The 17,500-nt window shown below is 33.7% G+C and overlaps 1 protein-coding gene across 9 annotated transcripts in view; it reads right to left on the bottom strand.

The window, feature by feature from the left end:
* Positions 1-17,500, bottom strand: part of LOC137615243 (excitatory amino acid transporter 3-like) — a 1,014,688-nt gene that overhangs the window by 128,958 nt on the left and 868,230 nt on the right. For 3 of the 9 annotated variants that reach the window (XM_068344952.1, XM_068344955.1, XM_068344951.1), the window contains exon 1: positions 7,242-7,453. The exons of 4 other annotated variants lie outside the window; for them this stretch is intronic. In XM_068344952.1, the coding sequence (XP_068201053.1) occupies positions 7,242-7,438 (197 nt within the window). In that variant the 5' untranslated portion in view covers positions 7,439-7,453. Of the gene's footprint in view, positions 1-7,241; positions 7,454-8,174; positions 8,333-17,500 lie in introns of those variants that run through there. 2 more of the 9 variants (XM_068344959.1, XM_068344963.1) reach the window with 2 other exon arrangements.

Genomic DNA, 17,500 nt, shown 5'->3' on the forward strand with positions numbered 1-17,500 from the left:
GTTTGAAATTTATCTAGAGATACCATGGTTACTTGAAACCTTATTTAAGAGACCAGAATTTCAAATTTCAAAATCTGATTCCAAGAAATTTAATGTTTCGATGTCATAAAGTCTTCATTGGGAGTTTTATAACATCTATATTCTGCCAAAACTGGAATATTAAACTACCTTGTCTTACGTATCGATATTATCTTAACCAATATATTTTGAGTTGAAGGGTTCCGAGTTACCATCACTAGGGAGTCATTATATATATATATATATATATTATAAATATTATATATATATATATATATATATATATATATATATATATTTATATATATATATATAATATATATATATATATGTTTTTTTCTATCGGTTCTGCTTCGACCATTATTTTGAGTTACAGGGGTATCTAATAATCTCTCTAACGAGTTGTACAAATTATTTTTCCTATTAGGACTATTGTATTCTGTATCATTAGGAGTTTTCGAATACTAAAGAGCCTCTCTGAAAAGTCCTACATGTGTCTTTTTCTATTGACATTTTCAGCCACCATTCCTTCTAGGAATACGTGCCATCAGTAATAGTCTAGCCACTATTCCTCGGAGTCAAAGAAGTACCCCAGTAGCATCTCTAAGGTGCAACCATTTGCTTCTCCTGCTGCACTGTCCCCATTAACCTCTCTTTGGATCTTATATTTTTCGGATTATGTGTCTTTACTCTTAAAACCTGCAATTAATACTTTCTGCATTTATACGATAGTTCTCCCACTTATTATGAAAGTACACCAATATTCCATTTCAATTCAAGTTCTGTGTAACACACGAAACTCAGCAAGTCCAAATGCCAGTTCGTGACCAGAAATTTAAATTTCAGGATTTGCAAAGAAGTTGCGGTGTTTCTGATCCGTAAGATATCAGTACTCAGAAATGTTTCAAGTACCCTGGTATGAAGTCTAAAAAAAAAATAAATATCAATGTGAATTAAATATTTTTGTTATATTTGCTGCCTGTTAAAACTACATTTTTAAAATTAGGGCTTATTCCGATAATTCGTCTACAAAATATATTCGTACACGGTGGGAATGAAATAAAATACCTACAGTAACCCTTCCTTTCTATATCGCCATGTCCGAAAGCCTTAAAGAATTTAGCATAACTACAGCATGAACAAATAATACAAAATTTTCGAATACATATGAAAAAACCCCTCACTAAAAAAGGAAGAAATAAGAATTGAAAGTCAATAAACCGCATTTATTTTTCCCAAAATTAAGGGACGGTTCTTTAGAAAATAATCATAATTATAGAACTTAGAAATGCCACAAAAAAAAAAAAAAAAAAGGAAACCGCCAATAAGAAACCAGTATATAAATCATGACCTTTTAAGGAAGATATGTATATGAAATTAGATGAAAAAATTAGTAGGAAATATTTTGCACGTAATATTCAGTTTAAAATAACCATTAACATACTGAATTTTGTGCAAGACATTTCATAATAATGCACATTAGACGACACATATTTTGCAGGATACCAAGATTCGAAAAATATTTGAATTTTTGTGTGTGTCTTAATTTTAACGACAGAAAGCAAAAATATCGACCCACAAAATAAAAGCAAAATATCGACCCACAAAATAGAATAACTAGAAATGAAAACATAAGATCAAATATCTCTCTAAATGAGTCCACGTTTATCTAGTCTTATTTTTTTATCTACGTACAAGAAGCGTTCACATATACTTGGTCTTGTAAATAGTGCCTTGATGGACTCTGCAGCCAACAGCTGTATATATTAGTACAATGCAGCGCGGTGCTTGTCAAATACATTACTGGAATACTGCACGGGAGCAAAGGCATTTATTGGAGCACTTAAGTAAGCGTGTACAATAATATAATATGTGGGGCAGCAAAAATAGTAAAAAAAGATATTCTAAATAACAATAAAGAAATAAAATAACTTATTATACACTAAACCACAATGAGAGAGAGAGAGAGAGAGAGAGAGAGAGAGAGGAGAGAGAGAGAAGAGGAGAGAGAGAGAGAGAGAGAGAGAGAGAATGTACGCCCTTTATATCATGTCTAGAATATTAAAGGAATGATAAAATATAAAACTCCGAAAGGGAAGAAATTCGTATATATTATTCATAAATTCCGTACTCACATAAAGCCTCAATGCAAAAAAAAAAACAAAAAAAAAAAATCTTTATCCTCGTCCTTCTCAAAAGAGACGAATAACTAGATGAATTTATGCGAATTTCTGAAGATCCCGGTATGTTCTGTCGGCAGACATGAGAGGCTGTGACGCTTACTAAAAATATTAATAAGGTCAGAGTGATATTCGTCATTCATTAATAATCCCAAACCTCCGCAATCTTTTACTCTCTCGTATTCAACTTTACATCAATTTCCGCTGGAATAAAATTCATTTCATTAAGATATATAACATAAATACAAATCAGAATTCAAACTTTAAATCCACTCCAAATTAACACTCATTTATTGGATTCAATCTAATTCAAATAAAAGACGAGAATGATCACTACCAAGGCATGTCAGAATTAAAAAATAACTCTTTAATGGACACAAGTTTAACATGGTATTACCCTGGTTGGAAAAGCAAGATGCTATAAGCCCAAGGGCTCCAACAGGGAAAAATACCCCAATGAGGAAAGGAAATAAGGAAATAAATAAAAGATATGAGAAGTAATGAAAAATTGAAATAAAACATTTTAAAAACAACAGCATTAAAACTGATATTTAATACATAACTATATATATATATATATATATATACACATATATATATATGTATATATATATATATATATACTGTATATGTGTGTGTTTAATAGACTAAAATAAAATACTAATCTTTATCTCGGAAAAAAACATAATTCTTTAACGTTAACATTATTTTGAAATAAGTACTTTTTACATCTTACAGTGAGTATATATATAATGTTAGAAATATACGTTTCCTAACAAAGAAAACTATAATGATAGACAAAAATTATCGCTACGTTTAATGAAAAGAAAAAAAAAAAACGAAAATACGCTCATATGAAGTTCACAGCGGATATAATCCGCTTTCCTTAACACTAAATCACGATCTTTTTTTTAATCACAAGATCTGAATCTTATGAAAATCCTCTTGAACAGGAGAACTAAAAGATCTTTTACAAAATGAGTCTTCCATTCCTTTTCTTTCTAGAAAATTTCTGAAAATATTTCTATTCTCAACCGATTGCTCAGAGTTTTTAAGAATGACTAAAGATTCTGTTTATTAAGAGTTCTTAGGATGATTTAATCTTAGATTCAAACGTTGCTAACTATTTTTCCCATCACAATAATGTATAGAATTTCTATTTGAAAGTGAATTTCTAAAGCGTAGACAAGATTTGAATGAGAATATAAAAGTTTTATTTCAAATATGATATCTAATATTCAGCGTAAAATGAATACAGAAATCTCTCTCTCTCTCTCTCTCTCTCTCTCTCTCTCTCTCTCTCTATATATATATATATATATATATGATATCTAATATATATATAATATCTAATATAATATCTAATATACATATATACATATATATACATATAGACATATATACATTTATACATATACATAAATACACACACACACACACACACACACATATATATATATATATATATATACATATATTCACATAAATATGCATATATATAACATATATATACATATATACATATATATACACATATATATACATATATATATATATATTTATATATATTTATATATATATATATATATATATGATATCTAATATATATATAATATCTAATATAATATCTAATATACATATATACATATATATACATATAGACATATATACATTTATACATATACATAAATACACACACACACACACACACACATATATATATATATATATATATACATACATATATTCACATAAATATGCATATATATAACATATATATATACATATATACATATATATACACATATATATACATACATATATATATATATATATATATACACACACATTAGATACAGAGAACAAAATACTTCGGTTACCTCTAAACACTTTATCATTCGATTCATCTAATGAATGCAATCTCATAAACCAATTGAAAAATTGCATGCTAAAACAAACATAAAAACAGAAACTCATTCGCACAGTTTTGCATAAAAAATGCCCAATAACTTCTCTAAGAATCGTCGCTCGCACAAATGATAAATATAAAATAGAACTGCGGTCATTGGATACGTTATTTTAAGCAGAATAATTATGCAGTCTTTGCTGGTAAGCTTTCTGACAATGTCAAACTTAATGATATCACAAACATTCTTATCGACTTTATAATATCACTAACCTTGTCATCGACTTTATACTAACACCAACATTTTATTGACTTTATAATATCACCAACATTTTATTGACTTGATAATACCAGCAACATTGTTATCGAATTAATAGTATCATCAACATTTCATCGACTTAATAATATCGCCAAAATCCTTATCGACTAAATATGACCAATATTATTATCCACTTAATATCGTCAACATTCTTATCGACTTAATATCACCAATATTATTACCGACTTAATTCCTTTAAAACCATCACTAACATTATTATCGATTTCTTGCGTAATGATTCTTAAACATTCTCTACAATTGCAGCGATTCATTTATTTTTTTATTTGTTTTGAGACGCTCAAGGTTCTCGCAAAGTCATTATGTAAGAGGGTGCCACCCAAACGATTATCGTCTCTTTAGTTCAGACTTACAATACTCGACTATCTGCCATGCATCTAATACAACAGACCTTTATTACTATTACGTAACTCAAATTTTGGCCTAATGATTGAGTCCTTTATGCTCAGTCACTAGTTTCTCTTTATTATGCAATTTCAAAAGGTAAACATTATTGGGAGTGCAGAGACGCTGGTATCACTATCACAATTTATTCATAATGGAAGGCTAATTAGAATAATTTTATAATCATATCTATATCTGCATATAAAACAGTTGAGAGAGAGAGAGAGAGAGAGAGAGAGAGAGAGAGAGAGAGAGAGTAGAACCTTAAGAAGAGTTTATTGTAAACGTTAAAAAGTATGAGGAAAACTTTACTCAAAATTAAACTGTACCAAAATTAAAACAATAACTACTAGCCTTTCAAAGAGAACTTATCTTTTTTCTTTCTCTTCTTTTTAACAAAACATGTAATTGCAATAATGATAATAACAATGGTATTCAATACACATTTACGTAATGAAAATAATTTGTACTTCACACAGGGATCGAACCCAAAGGTTTCAAGGGAAAGCGCTCGTGTTTGACCCCGATGTGAAGTAAAAATAAATAAATACATGAATACTACTACTACTACTACTACTACTACTACTACTACTACTACTACTACTACTACTAATAATAATAATAATAATAATATAATAACGAGCAACATGATGTGAATTAAGAAGAAATCAACAAGGAAATGAGACTAGGACTTAGAAACCCATTAAAAAGAAGACAATGCTGTACATTACGAAAATCTGAAAAGTTAAACTATAATCAACTTTAAATCATTCTGGACATCACTAACTCGGGGCTTGTCAATGCGAAGACAACCATGACAAATCATTGAACACTAGAGAGAGAGAGAGAGAGAGAGAGAGAGAGAGAGAGAGAGAGAGAGAGAGAGAGAGAGAGAGAGAGATTCAGGGATCCTACGAATCTCTGAGATTCTGGTGAAGATGAAAATATTACGATAAAAGACCTTCGATAACATTCGTAATTAAGTAGAAATTCGACGATTTTATGAGGATATCCTATGAAATGGCTCCAGTGAAGAATATCATAAAAATGGCCCTTCAATGTCTACAATATTAATGCGCTGAAGGTGTTTCAAGATGATTTTCAGTACTGTTTATTTCTAAAAATCGTTATCATATGTATCAGACAATGACGTCACGCGATTATCATTTTAAATGCATTAGATAATATAAAACTTTTATCTGAAGGTTCAAATATATACTAAAATGTTCTACACGACTATAAAGTATTTTTAAGACCAAAGACTGTATGTAAGCAAGAGGGACAACCAACAGGATGTTGGAATGGGAAAAATTTGATTTAAAGCATGGCGAAGAAAATAAATAAAACAAACAAATAATGGCGTGATTACTTCAAAACTCGATTATATGACCAGATTAAGTAACACGGAGAACGGAGCCAAAACTACTCCTGACACGGAATATTTTCCGAAATATTTTGCTTGATATACTTCTGTGCGACCCTGACTCTCTCAAGCGATGAAATGATAAGAACACGTGTGATAAAATAACTCACGTTTTACAACCACACCTTGTAGTAAAGTTCATCTTTCTTTATCTCTTCCCAATGACGTGCAACAAGTGCTACTTGTTAGTCACTTCATCCATCTTTATTCTTTTTTTTTCAGGTTTTTGAATAAACCATCTTTTCCCCCCTTTCACTCTCGCTCTCTCTTAATAAATAAATAGCCATATATCATTTCGATTTCAAAACATAATGATGCCAAAATATGGTAAAATGAATACCTTTTCCCACAAGTACGCAGATCAACGTTTATCTTCTTTTATCTTATCTACCTCTTTAGGAACGGATGCAAAGATGAATCTAATCATCACGGAGTTGAAATGTTTATCAAAGTGAATATACTGCAGACTGATAAACAGAACGGAAAAAAACATTAGAGAAAAACAAACAGATGAGACACACATACATACATACATGTATATATATATATATATATATATATATATATATATATATATATATATATATATATATACATATATATATATATAGAACAAATAATCATAAATTAATTTATTCTTCAAACTAAGGATTTACTGGTACACAATATTTATAGTTATTTGACTTTAGATGAAATCGTAATACAATTAAGCCGTTGATAAAAATGAGAATACAGCGGGATACACATTGAAGTGAAGTCTAATAATGCTATATCGATACAAATCTGGTACAGAATAAACACATTAGAAATACTGTGAAGTTAGAACCCATAATATGACAAAAACCATCAACAGTCCTAACCACTCAAAACACCACCAGCAAAAATTAATCTAAGAAACATTTCTATCTAAAAGAAAGTGACTGAAGATAGGACTTGTGACCGCCACGCAACGCCACTCGGTGAAAATAGAATTTTGGTGGACATTATCTTTACCTGGACACATCTCTGTTTGGACTGTCTCGTTTCCGACAAACCCTGGCCACTGCTCTTCTCCAGTTAAGACGCGACTCTCTGTCCTTCAAGCTTTGGTCTGCCTGGTCTCTGTTAACACCGGCGGAAGTGACAAGAGGGGCCTTTCCCTTCTCCAGGAGCGACTCTTCCTCCTGGAGTACCTGGTCCAGCGGCGTCATGATAAGATCTGACGTGAGAGCGGGACGGACGAGTTAAATAAACTGTGGCATAAATCCGACCCTGATAAGAACGCAACGAACGATAAACTCGTCAGTGTTAGTGAAACAAGGATTCGTGACCGCACAAACACAAATTGAATTTTGTTGCGCCAGCACTCTCTGTAGAACAAGGACACGAATAACTCGGAATGTTTATAAACAACCATTACCTCCAAAAGCAAAAGTTAAATGCATCTGTCATCATCAGCACGCTGGCATAGCCTGAGGCAGTGCTCTAAGAAGGGGCCTAGAAACATTGCTACCTCTTTCCGGCGGCGCGAACGAAATCATACTTAGGAGATCATTCATTAACGGAAGGAATAACCTATTTCACGTCCACACATTATCGAGGGTTACGTAACGAGACGAGTTAGAATCCCCTCGAGAAGGGGAGAGGATGGAGGATAAGCGAAGGGAAGGAAAGGGGAATGAATGTTGTCTCTGTAACCTCGGATGCATGTTCTCGGGGCACGAGTGATACTTTACACAGTAAGATAGAAAAGGAGAGAGAGAGAGAGAGAGAGAGAGAGAGAGAGAGAGAGAGAGAGAGAGAGAGAGAGAGAGAGAGAGAGAGCCTCTGCAAAGAATGTTATAAAGCTAGCTACCCTCATGGCTAGGCAAACGATGCAATAAAAGGCTTACGATTGGCAGTCTTGCTCTCTGGCTCCGTGTGGCCGATGCTCTCGCCGAGTCTTACCTTGTGTCTAAAGGAACTCCCCCAGCAGCAGTGAGGGCTTGTCCGACGGCACTAAGTTATCAAGAGGAGAGGGAGTAGTTAGAGCGGCGTAGAGATTTGCAGAGGTAGATGTAGATGAGGTTAGCCCACGATCTCAACGTATACTACCCGAGGCTAACGATGGGAAGTCAGGGTTCAGTCTCCACGGACCCCTGGGGGAGTGCAAAGAAGGCGGGGCCAGACTCGGGTTTGCAATAACGATGCCCCGCCTCGACCGTGGCACTCTCACTCTCCAGCCAGCAGTAGGCAACCCTCACTTCACATGGTTCAAAAATAAAACCACCTGTTTACATGTCTTTCACTTCCGTTTCGGCTTGACATAACTATTCTTTTTTTTTTTTTATTTCATTTTCACCTCGTCGTATATGCATCGGCAGTGTGTCTTCAGACAACTTGGCAATTGGCTTCCCCATGTCTCCCCCCTTCCCTTTCGCACAACTGGCAACCTGACAATATAGTAAAGAGAAAATAGAAAAAAAGGTTCCCGTTTAACCTCTTGAAAGATATGCGCTTCCAACGAGAAAAACGGAAGTAATTTGCAAGACGGACTACTACAGATAATAACTCTATTGTAACACGGGCCGAAAAGAACCAGTTTATCCCAGAGGGGTTAACTATTCCGTTTCCCCTCTCGAGGTTCCATACGTAGCTACTTGCTCAACTTTCCTGCGAAAGCAGCTCACAATAGCGACCCATTCAAGACCATCAAGTGGAGAAATAAAAAGATACAAAGAAAGGCCAACAAACAAACTCGAGGGTGGGGAAGCTGTCATCGCTTACTCGTACGCTGAAACTGAATGAAATCGAGGCGTCCAGAAGAGGCGATGACTTACTTCGTCAGGTTATTCACTTCCTGGTACTTACTGATAAACACTTAACAGTTACAATTACTAAAAATCCTCTCTTTTCCCACGTGGTTAATAGAGGATGAAAAGATAATTGAAACACATCAATGGCTCGGACAGACACGGACTCACAGTTCCTCATCCGCCTTGGAATGTCACACAGTCTGATGGTACAGAACCGTGTCACTGATCATTCTCTGTCGTGAATCGTTCTTTTTAATGCATTAGATTCTTGGCCATAATCAGAACTTTTATCTTAATTAAATTCATTGCGAAAACGCATGAAGATACTGGTGCCATATTGAAAATTGGCATTAATCAAATGCTTCTACTCCATGCTTCCGGTTTCATCTCTCTCTGTCTCTCTCTTTCTCTCACGCGCTCTCTCTCTCTCATGTCCGGTACTTAAATCTTTGGGCCTATTACAAAAATAAAAATAATGCAGTCGATTGAAAATATTAAAGCAAATAAGATTGTAATGATAAATGGACCCAGTTAGTACATAAAGTATGTCACCAAGCAATCTCACAAAAACAACTGGAATTTCTTTCAATAAATTTTATATTGAAATTCTTTCATTTCAGAAGACTGTAGCTTGAGCATAATTTTGCATATCCAATCACATAAATAAACATTTACCTTGTATCTTTAAAAAAAATAAGTATACAGTATATATTACCATTACACTGTTCCCTCTAGAAGGAATAGTGCTTCAATGAAGATTTTTTTTCTAGTTTTCAAATGCACTCACATTAAAAAGAGGCAAAGCTGCAGAAGATGGCCTAACAGTTTATTTAATAATAGATGGAGGAGATTACATACTAGAAAAATACTTCACACAAAATATCTGCAAGAATGCTCTCTAACTACAGATTGGAAGCGCTTTATCATTATACTGATTCACAAAAAGGGATACAAAAATACCTGAAAAACTGCTGCCCAATAAGTTTAATCAGTAATATATAAAATATCTACAAAGATCATATTGGGCCTAATATAAAGACAGCTAGACTTTAATCAACAAGAGAGCAGGCAGGCTTTCTGGGTATTCAACAACTGACCAAATCCGTGAAATTAACCAGCTATTGATAAAAGTATGACGAACAACTAAGCATGGCATTTAAAGGCTATGAAAAAGATTTTGATTCTGTCAAAATATCGGCAGTAATGAAACCCTTCAAAGATAACGTATAGATGAGTCTTATATTAGAATACTTTTATATATCTATACGGTATATACAGCAATCCTAAAACTACATAATGATAGTGAGAACATTCCGATTGAGAAAGGAGTCAGATAGGGAGACTCCACTTCTCCTATATTATCCAGTGTGTTTAGAAAAAGTTCTTAAGAATTTTGATTGGAAATATGTAACAATTAACAATAATGGGTAACACCTTAACAACTCAAGTTTTGCAGATGACATAGTTTGGTTTGGTGAATCATGGGAGAAATTGCAAAATTGCAAAATAGAGAAAGCAAAATAGTAGGACTGAAAATGAATATGAGTAAAACTAAGATAATGTTCAATGAAAATATAGACAACTAATAAGGTTTAGGACAGGCAATAAGTATTTCCCCAGGACATGAGACCTAAATTAAAAGGATAAACATGGGATGGAGAGCTTTTGGTAAACAAAATTAGATTATGAAATGTAAAATACAACTTTCTCTAAAAAGAAAAGTATTTGATCAGATGATCCTAGCAGTATTAACTTATGCATCAGAAACTTGGAGCCTTATCAAAGCCTTAGAACATAAGCTAGTTACAACTCAGAGATATATGGAATGAATAATGATGGGATTAACACTAAGAGACAGAAAAAGAGCAACATAGATACGAAAGTAAACTTAAGTAGAGGCTATTCTGACATGCAAGAAAAATAAATAGACATGAACAGGGCATATAATGAGAATGACAAATAATAGATGAACTTTAAGAATAACAGACTGGGTCCCTAGAGATTGCAAAAGAAGCATGGGAAGGAAGAGAAGACGATGGATTGACGAAATAAGAAAATTTTAGGGTATAAACCGGTATACAAAGTCCATAAACAGACTCGAGTGGAGGGACATGTCTGAGGCCTTTGTCCTGCAGTGGACTAGTAACGGCTGATATTGATTATATATATATATATATATATATATATATATATATATATATATATATATATATATCTATCTATCTATCTATCTATATATATATATATATATATATATATATATATATATATATATATGTATATATATAATAAGAACGAAATGAAGTTTAATATATTAAATCTTTTGAAAGCACTTAGAGGATATTATATACGATAAACGCAGCAATACAAAATGAAGAATTGACTTGAACGCCAAATAGATGAATCAATGTATTAACTTGGTGAGAGAGAGAGAGAGAGAGAGAGAGAGAGAGAGAGAGAGAGAGAGAGAGAGAGAGAGAGAGAGAGAGAATGTTAAAATATAACATCGTTCAAGGGAACTACCTAAAAATACAATGTAAATCAAAAGCTAAAGGGAGAGAAACAGACATACTGTAGAGTGAAGTTGACAGGAAGCGTACAATTGTTTTTTGGGAACTGTCTACCCTGACAGAGACAGACCGAAGCTCAATTGAAAGCTCGACAATGTTTGGAAGGCCTTCCACTTCCCCTCCAGAGAGAAGGACCAATTCCTTTGGCTGTTCTACGAACGATCCAAGAAGATCCGACAGGCTTGCGTCTTCTCACGGCCTCCTTAGCTGAGTTATATTTGAACATCGAATCTGTTTTCTTAGGACGGGAACAGAAAACACACCAGGATATAATGGTCAGTTCTTGCTGGTTTATTCCCTCGATGACTTTACTTTCTCGTTCTCCCTTAATTGTGGATATCAAATATATAGTATGTGCATAAAAAACACATCTGTTTACTGCTCATATCTTTCACTCCTGTCATTTCTCGCAGTAAATACGACTAAAAAACCTGACAGAAAAATAAATCTTTTTTCCTTAAACATAAATACGTAAAAAGCTACAAATAATCATTGTACATTTAACATAAAATACCAGCACAGTAAAATACTACAAAGGACTTGATATTTCATGCCTGTTACAAGCACTCTTAACAACAGGTTACGAGGTTGGCTTACAAATCAACTTTTCATTGTTTACCTGTAATTTTCCTAAGATTTCAAAAATATAAATCTCAATATGAACATTCTTATCCAGTAATTTTTTCACACACACTCACAAACACATACACACCCACACAAAATCATCGTAAAATACTTGCCAATATTTACATACAAAAGAACGCAATGTACATAAGACATTTAGTCTCAGTGGTTACAATCCACATAAAGGAAATGGATCAGAGACTACCCATCAACCTATCAATCCACATACACACACTCATACATACATATATATAAATATATATATATATATATATATATATATATATATATATATATATATATAAATATATATATATATATATAAATATGTATAATCATTTATATATATATATATATATATATATATATATATATATATATATATATATATGTATATATATATATATATATATATATATATTTATGTATATATATATGTATATGTACACACACACACACACACACACACACATATATATATATATATATATATATATATATATAACCACATATGCACGTAGATACAAATATTTGATAAGTGAGTAATGGTGTAAAATATACCACACGAGTCTTTTTATAGTTTATATATAACATATCTGTTTTTGACGTTGTTAATACTTTATAGAGGACATAGCTGTTTTGAAGTTGTTACTGTTTTTAGAATGATTTATTGTTAATTTATTCTCATAATTTCTTTATTTCCTTATTTCCTTTCCTCACTGGGCTATTTTTTCCTATTGGAGCCCTTGGGCTTATAGCAACTAGGGTTGTAGCTTGGCTAGTAATATTTGCCCCTAATAACACATATGATGATGGAGTATAACTACTGCGAATTTGCTAGATTATCTAACTTGAGGATAGAGACGTCTTCTCTAATAACGTATTTGAGGATGGAGGCGTCTTCTCTAATAACAAAATACTTAAGTTGATGACTTTCCGTAAAGACAGATATTTCACCCCAAAACGCAGTAATTTACATAGTAACGGAACCAAAACCAATACAGATATTTTCCAGAGAATCCAAAATTTAGTGTGAGAAATTCGCAACCAAATTTTTGTTCCCTCTTACTCTGTTATGTTTGCGACGAAGGTGATAGAATTTTCCCTGCATGAAAGTACAGATAAATTATCGTAGATCTGAAAAATCGACGGAGAAGGAAGATTAAACTGTTTAACAGTGAGAATGTCTACGGGGCTAATGCGTCGTGTTTCACCAGGTTGCTAGTGTGAGGCTCGATATTTGGTGATTTGACTGCATCATTATTCACAATTTGTGTATACATCCGCGTTATGATTTTAGGGTATGGTGATTATATTGGTCTTATCTAATATTTACAATAGTTTGCATGGACTTTGGAAAAGTAAAAGCAAATGTTTGCATCTTCTTCATTGGAATCGAAAGTCATTTGCAAAAATTTTCATTATAACAAATTTACCAAATCATACTGAGCGTACTTCAATTTCAAAAGAACTACATGGACAAGAGTTTTAAAGAAAGGTTTTATAGGGGTTGACACTATAAATACACACACACATATATATATATATATATATATATATATATATATATATATATATATATATATATATATATATATATATATATATATATTCATCATCTCCTTTTACCAATATTGACGTAAAGGGCTTCAGTTACATTTCGCCAGTCATCTCTATCTTGAGCTTTTAAATCAATACTTCTCCAATCGTCCGCTCCTACTTCACGCTTCATAGTCCTCAGCCATGTAGGTCTGGGTCTTCCAACTCTTCTAGTGCCTTGTGGAGCCAAGTTAAAAGTTTGGTGAACTGATATCTCTTGGGGAGTGCGAAGAGCATGACCAATCCATCTCCATCTACCCGTCACCATGATCTCATCCACATATGGCACTCAAGTAATCTCTCTTATAATTTCATTTCTAATCTTGTCCTGTCAATTAAATCCCAATATTCTTCTGAGGGCTTTGTTCTCAAATCTACAAAATCTATTGGATATTGTTTCATTGTCATACCACGACTCATGTCCATACGTAACAGATCTCACTAAACTGATATATATATAGCCTGATTTTTGTGTGTAATTTCAAGCGATTTGATTTCAAAATTTTACTTAACCTAGCCATTGTCTGATTTGCTTTTTTCAATCTTTCACTAAACTCTATTTCTTAAGACCCTGTATTGGAGATCATAGTTCCTAAATATTTAAATGATTCTACCTTATTAATCCTTTCTCCCTCCAATGATATTTCATCTTCCATTGCATATTCCGTTCTCATCATCTGTCTTTCTTCTTTTAATCTTGAGCCCAACCTCCTGATATATTTCATGCATTCTGGTAAGCAAGCATTGCAAATCCTGGTGTGTTCTACTTATAAGGACAGCATCATCAGTATACTTTAAGTCAGCTAATTTCCTATTACCAATTCAGAACAATCCTTCTCCCCCAGCTCAAATTGTTCTATGCATCACCAAATCCATGATGAGGATAAACAACATAGTGGCCAGAAACTCCCTTGGAGTACTCCACTATTCACTGGAAATTCATTTGATAGGACTCCACTACACTAACATTAACTTTGCACTTATGGTCATGATCAGGCTTAATCAAATTAACATATTTAAAAGGAACTACATCATAACGCAGGATTCTCCACAAAATTGGCCGGTGTACACTATCAAAATCTTTTTCATAGTCCACAAATGCCATCAACACTGGATTCCTATATTCTACACATTGCTATACAACATGTCTTAAAATGAAAATTTGGTCAGTACAACTTCTACCTTTTCGAAATCCTACTTGTTCATCTCTCAGCTTTTCATCAATCTTTCTCTCTACCCTATGTAGAATAAGCTTACTATATATTTTCATGACAACTGACGTAAGTGTGATGCCTCTGTAATTATTGCAATCACCCAAATCTCCTTTTTTGGCCATTTTCACCAACACCCCTAGCTCTAATTCATCCCATTATAAGTCACTTAATTTTCGGAATATATCATCTCAGCAGATATTCCATCATATCCAGGAGCTTTCCATCTCTTGAGTTTTCTAAGAATAGCTTCGACTTCAAACACACTGAATTCATTTATTCTCACGTCGAGGTCTTCCTCAGCTTCGGGTATATCAATCAAATTATTTCCTTCATACCTCCTATTTATGACCTCACTAAAGTGTTCCATCCAACGTAGCCTTTCTTCATCTTCGGTTGCTATAACAGATCCACCATTCTTTCGGATGGGTATATGCTTCCCCTTCTTTGCCCCCATGGAGATTTCATTAATAATTCTATGAGCAATTCTTACAACATAGCCACTCCCTGAATTCCTAGTTTTGTCAGTCTCATCTGCTTCACTGTCTAAATATTCTCTACAGTCATTCCTGGATCACCTTTTGACTTCACTATCAATACTGGAATACTTAGCATGCTCTACCTTGCAATTTTCATCACTTCCTCGAAAACTTTCAACAATCAATTTCTGCCTTTATTTCGTTTTTATAGTATTCCAAGTATCATTTAATATCCATGGCTTCCGCCTTGTAATTACATGTCCCAAAACTTCCCTACCAACTGACTGATATATGTTCTTAATATCACACCATTCTTCGTCAATTGACTACTCTTCTCCTTTAAAGTCTCCAAGACTGCAAATCGATTCCTAAATTCAATTGCAAAGGGTTCTCTGTGCACATCTTCTAGAAGCTTAGTTGTATCAAACCTAGGTATTCTATCCACATTTCTGATGGGTGCTTTCAGTTTTAATTTCAGTGTGGCAATGAGGAGCTGGTGATTACTACCAATATCTGCACCTCTATAGCTTCTTAAATTTCTCAGAGTCCTCCTTCTGTCCTTATTAATGGCTATGTGATCTTTTTTATTTTTGTAATTGCCGCATGGTGAAGTCCATGTATATTTGATGATGTCCTTGTGCTGGAAAAGAGTACCTCAATAACAAGATTGTTTGCTGAACAAACACTTATAAAATGGGCTCCCTTTTTATTTGCAACTTCGCCATGTCCCTCAACACCCATTACATTATCTATGCCTTGATTAACCTTTCCAACTGAAGCATTGAAGTCACCAATTACAATTTTCATATCTCTCTATGGGATCTCATCTATTTTACACTGCAGTTCTTCATAGTATTCATCTTTCATTTCTTCAGGGGCATCATTTGTTGGTGAATAGCACTATAATGGTCATATTGCACTGCTTTGATTTAAACTTTGCAAGTAACAATCTGCTATTTACAGCTCTCCACTTAATTAATCCCTTTTTACGCTCTTGGTGTCATCATTACTCCAACCCCTTTTCTTCGAACTCCATCAGTTCTTCCTGAATAGATATATATATATCGCCTTGGTCTAAGATTTCCTTATCAATACCCTTACAGCGCATTTCACTTAGGGCCAAGATATCCAAATTATACTTCATAAATTCATCTTCCACTTGGTGTAACTTCCCAATATGATTCATGGTTTTAACATTCCAATTATCAATTTTCAGTTTTGCTTTAGTATTTATAAACCGAGAGACTCTTAGCACCCCGCTACGCCGGGCCTGGGGGCCATTCTGTCAATTTTGCTTTCCATAGACTGACTAAATCCATAGAGGATTCATTGGCTAGATTCATCAAAGGATAGTCAGTTCCTTGTGATGTACAGTGTCTATCTAACTAAGGCAAGTGACCCCTGCTGGTCTGTCTCGAGAAATTGAACAAAATCCGGGACTACTGTAGTGCGTACAAGACTTCGTCAGTGTCGTCAGTCAAAAGTATTGAAATATTTCTCAAATAAGATATTTGCCTGAGTTCCTTGTTTCAGGTTTTAAGGAACCAATAATTTTAACATGGGATGTTGTTCCCAGGGCAAAGGGAATGGTGGTGTATGTTAGGACTGAGTGCTTTGTTTTTCATAAGTACTGCTATGGAGGTGGATGCCATGAGATTCAATTTTGGGGCAGGCATAACTTTTATTTGTGTTCCATCTATCAGAATCCAGAATTGGAGAATTCTATCTCCGATTGTCTTCTTACCAATATGACTAAGATACAACAAGATGGTAGAAAGGCATCTTCTATGCTTGTTGGCGTTTCAATGCTCACCATAGGGAATGGTTAAATTCTGTTTCACCTATTGATTGCTATGGCTTTAGAGCTTTAGACTTTGCCTCTGAATTGGGCTGTGAGCAACTTATAAGCGAAGCTACTCACATGTCTGGTAACTGCTTGAACCTAGCATACACGGACTCCCCTAATGTTATAACGTGTAAGGTTGATTCTCCAGT

This window comes from Palaemon carinicauda, chromosome 21 (genome assembly GCF_036898095.1).
Source record: "Palaemon carinicauda isolate YSFRI2023 chromosome 21, ASM3689809v2, whole genome shotgun sequence".
Lineage (NCBI taxonomy): Eukaryota > Metazoa > Arthropoda > Malacostraca > Decapoda > Palaemonidae > Palaemon > Palaemon carinicauda.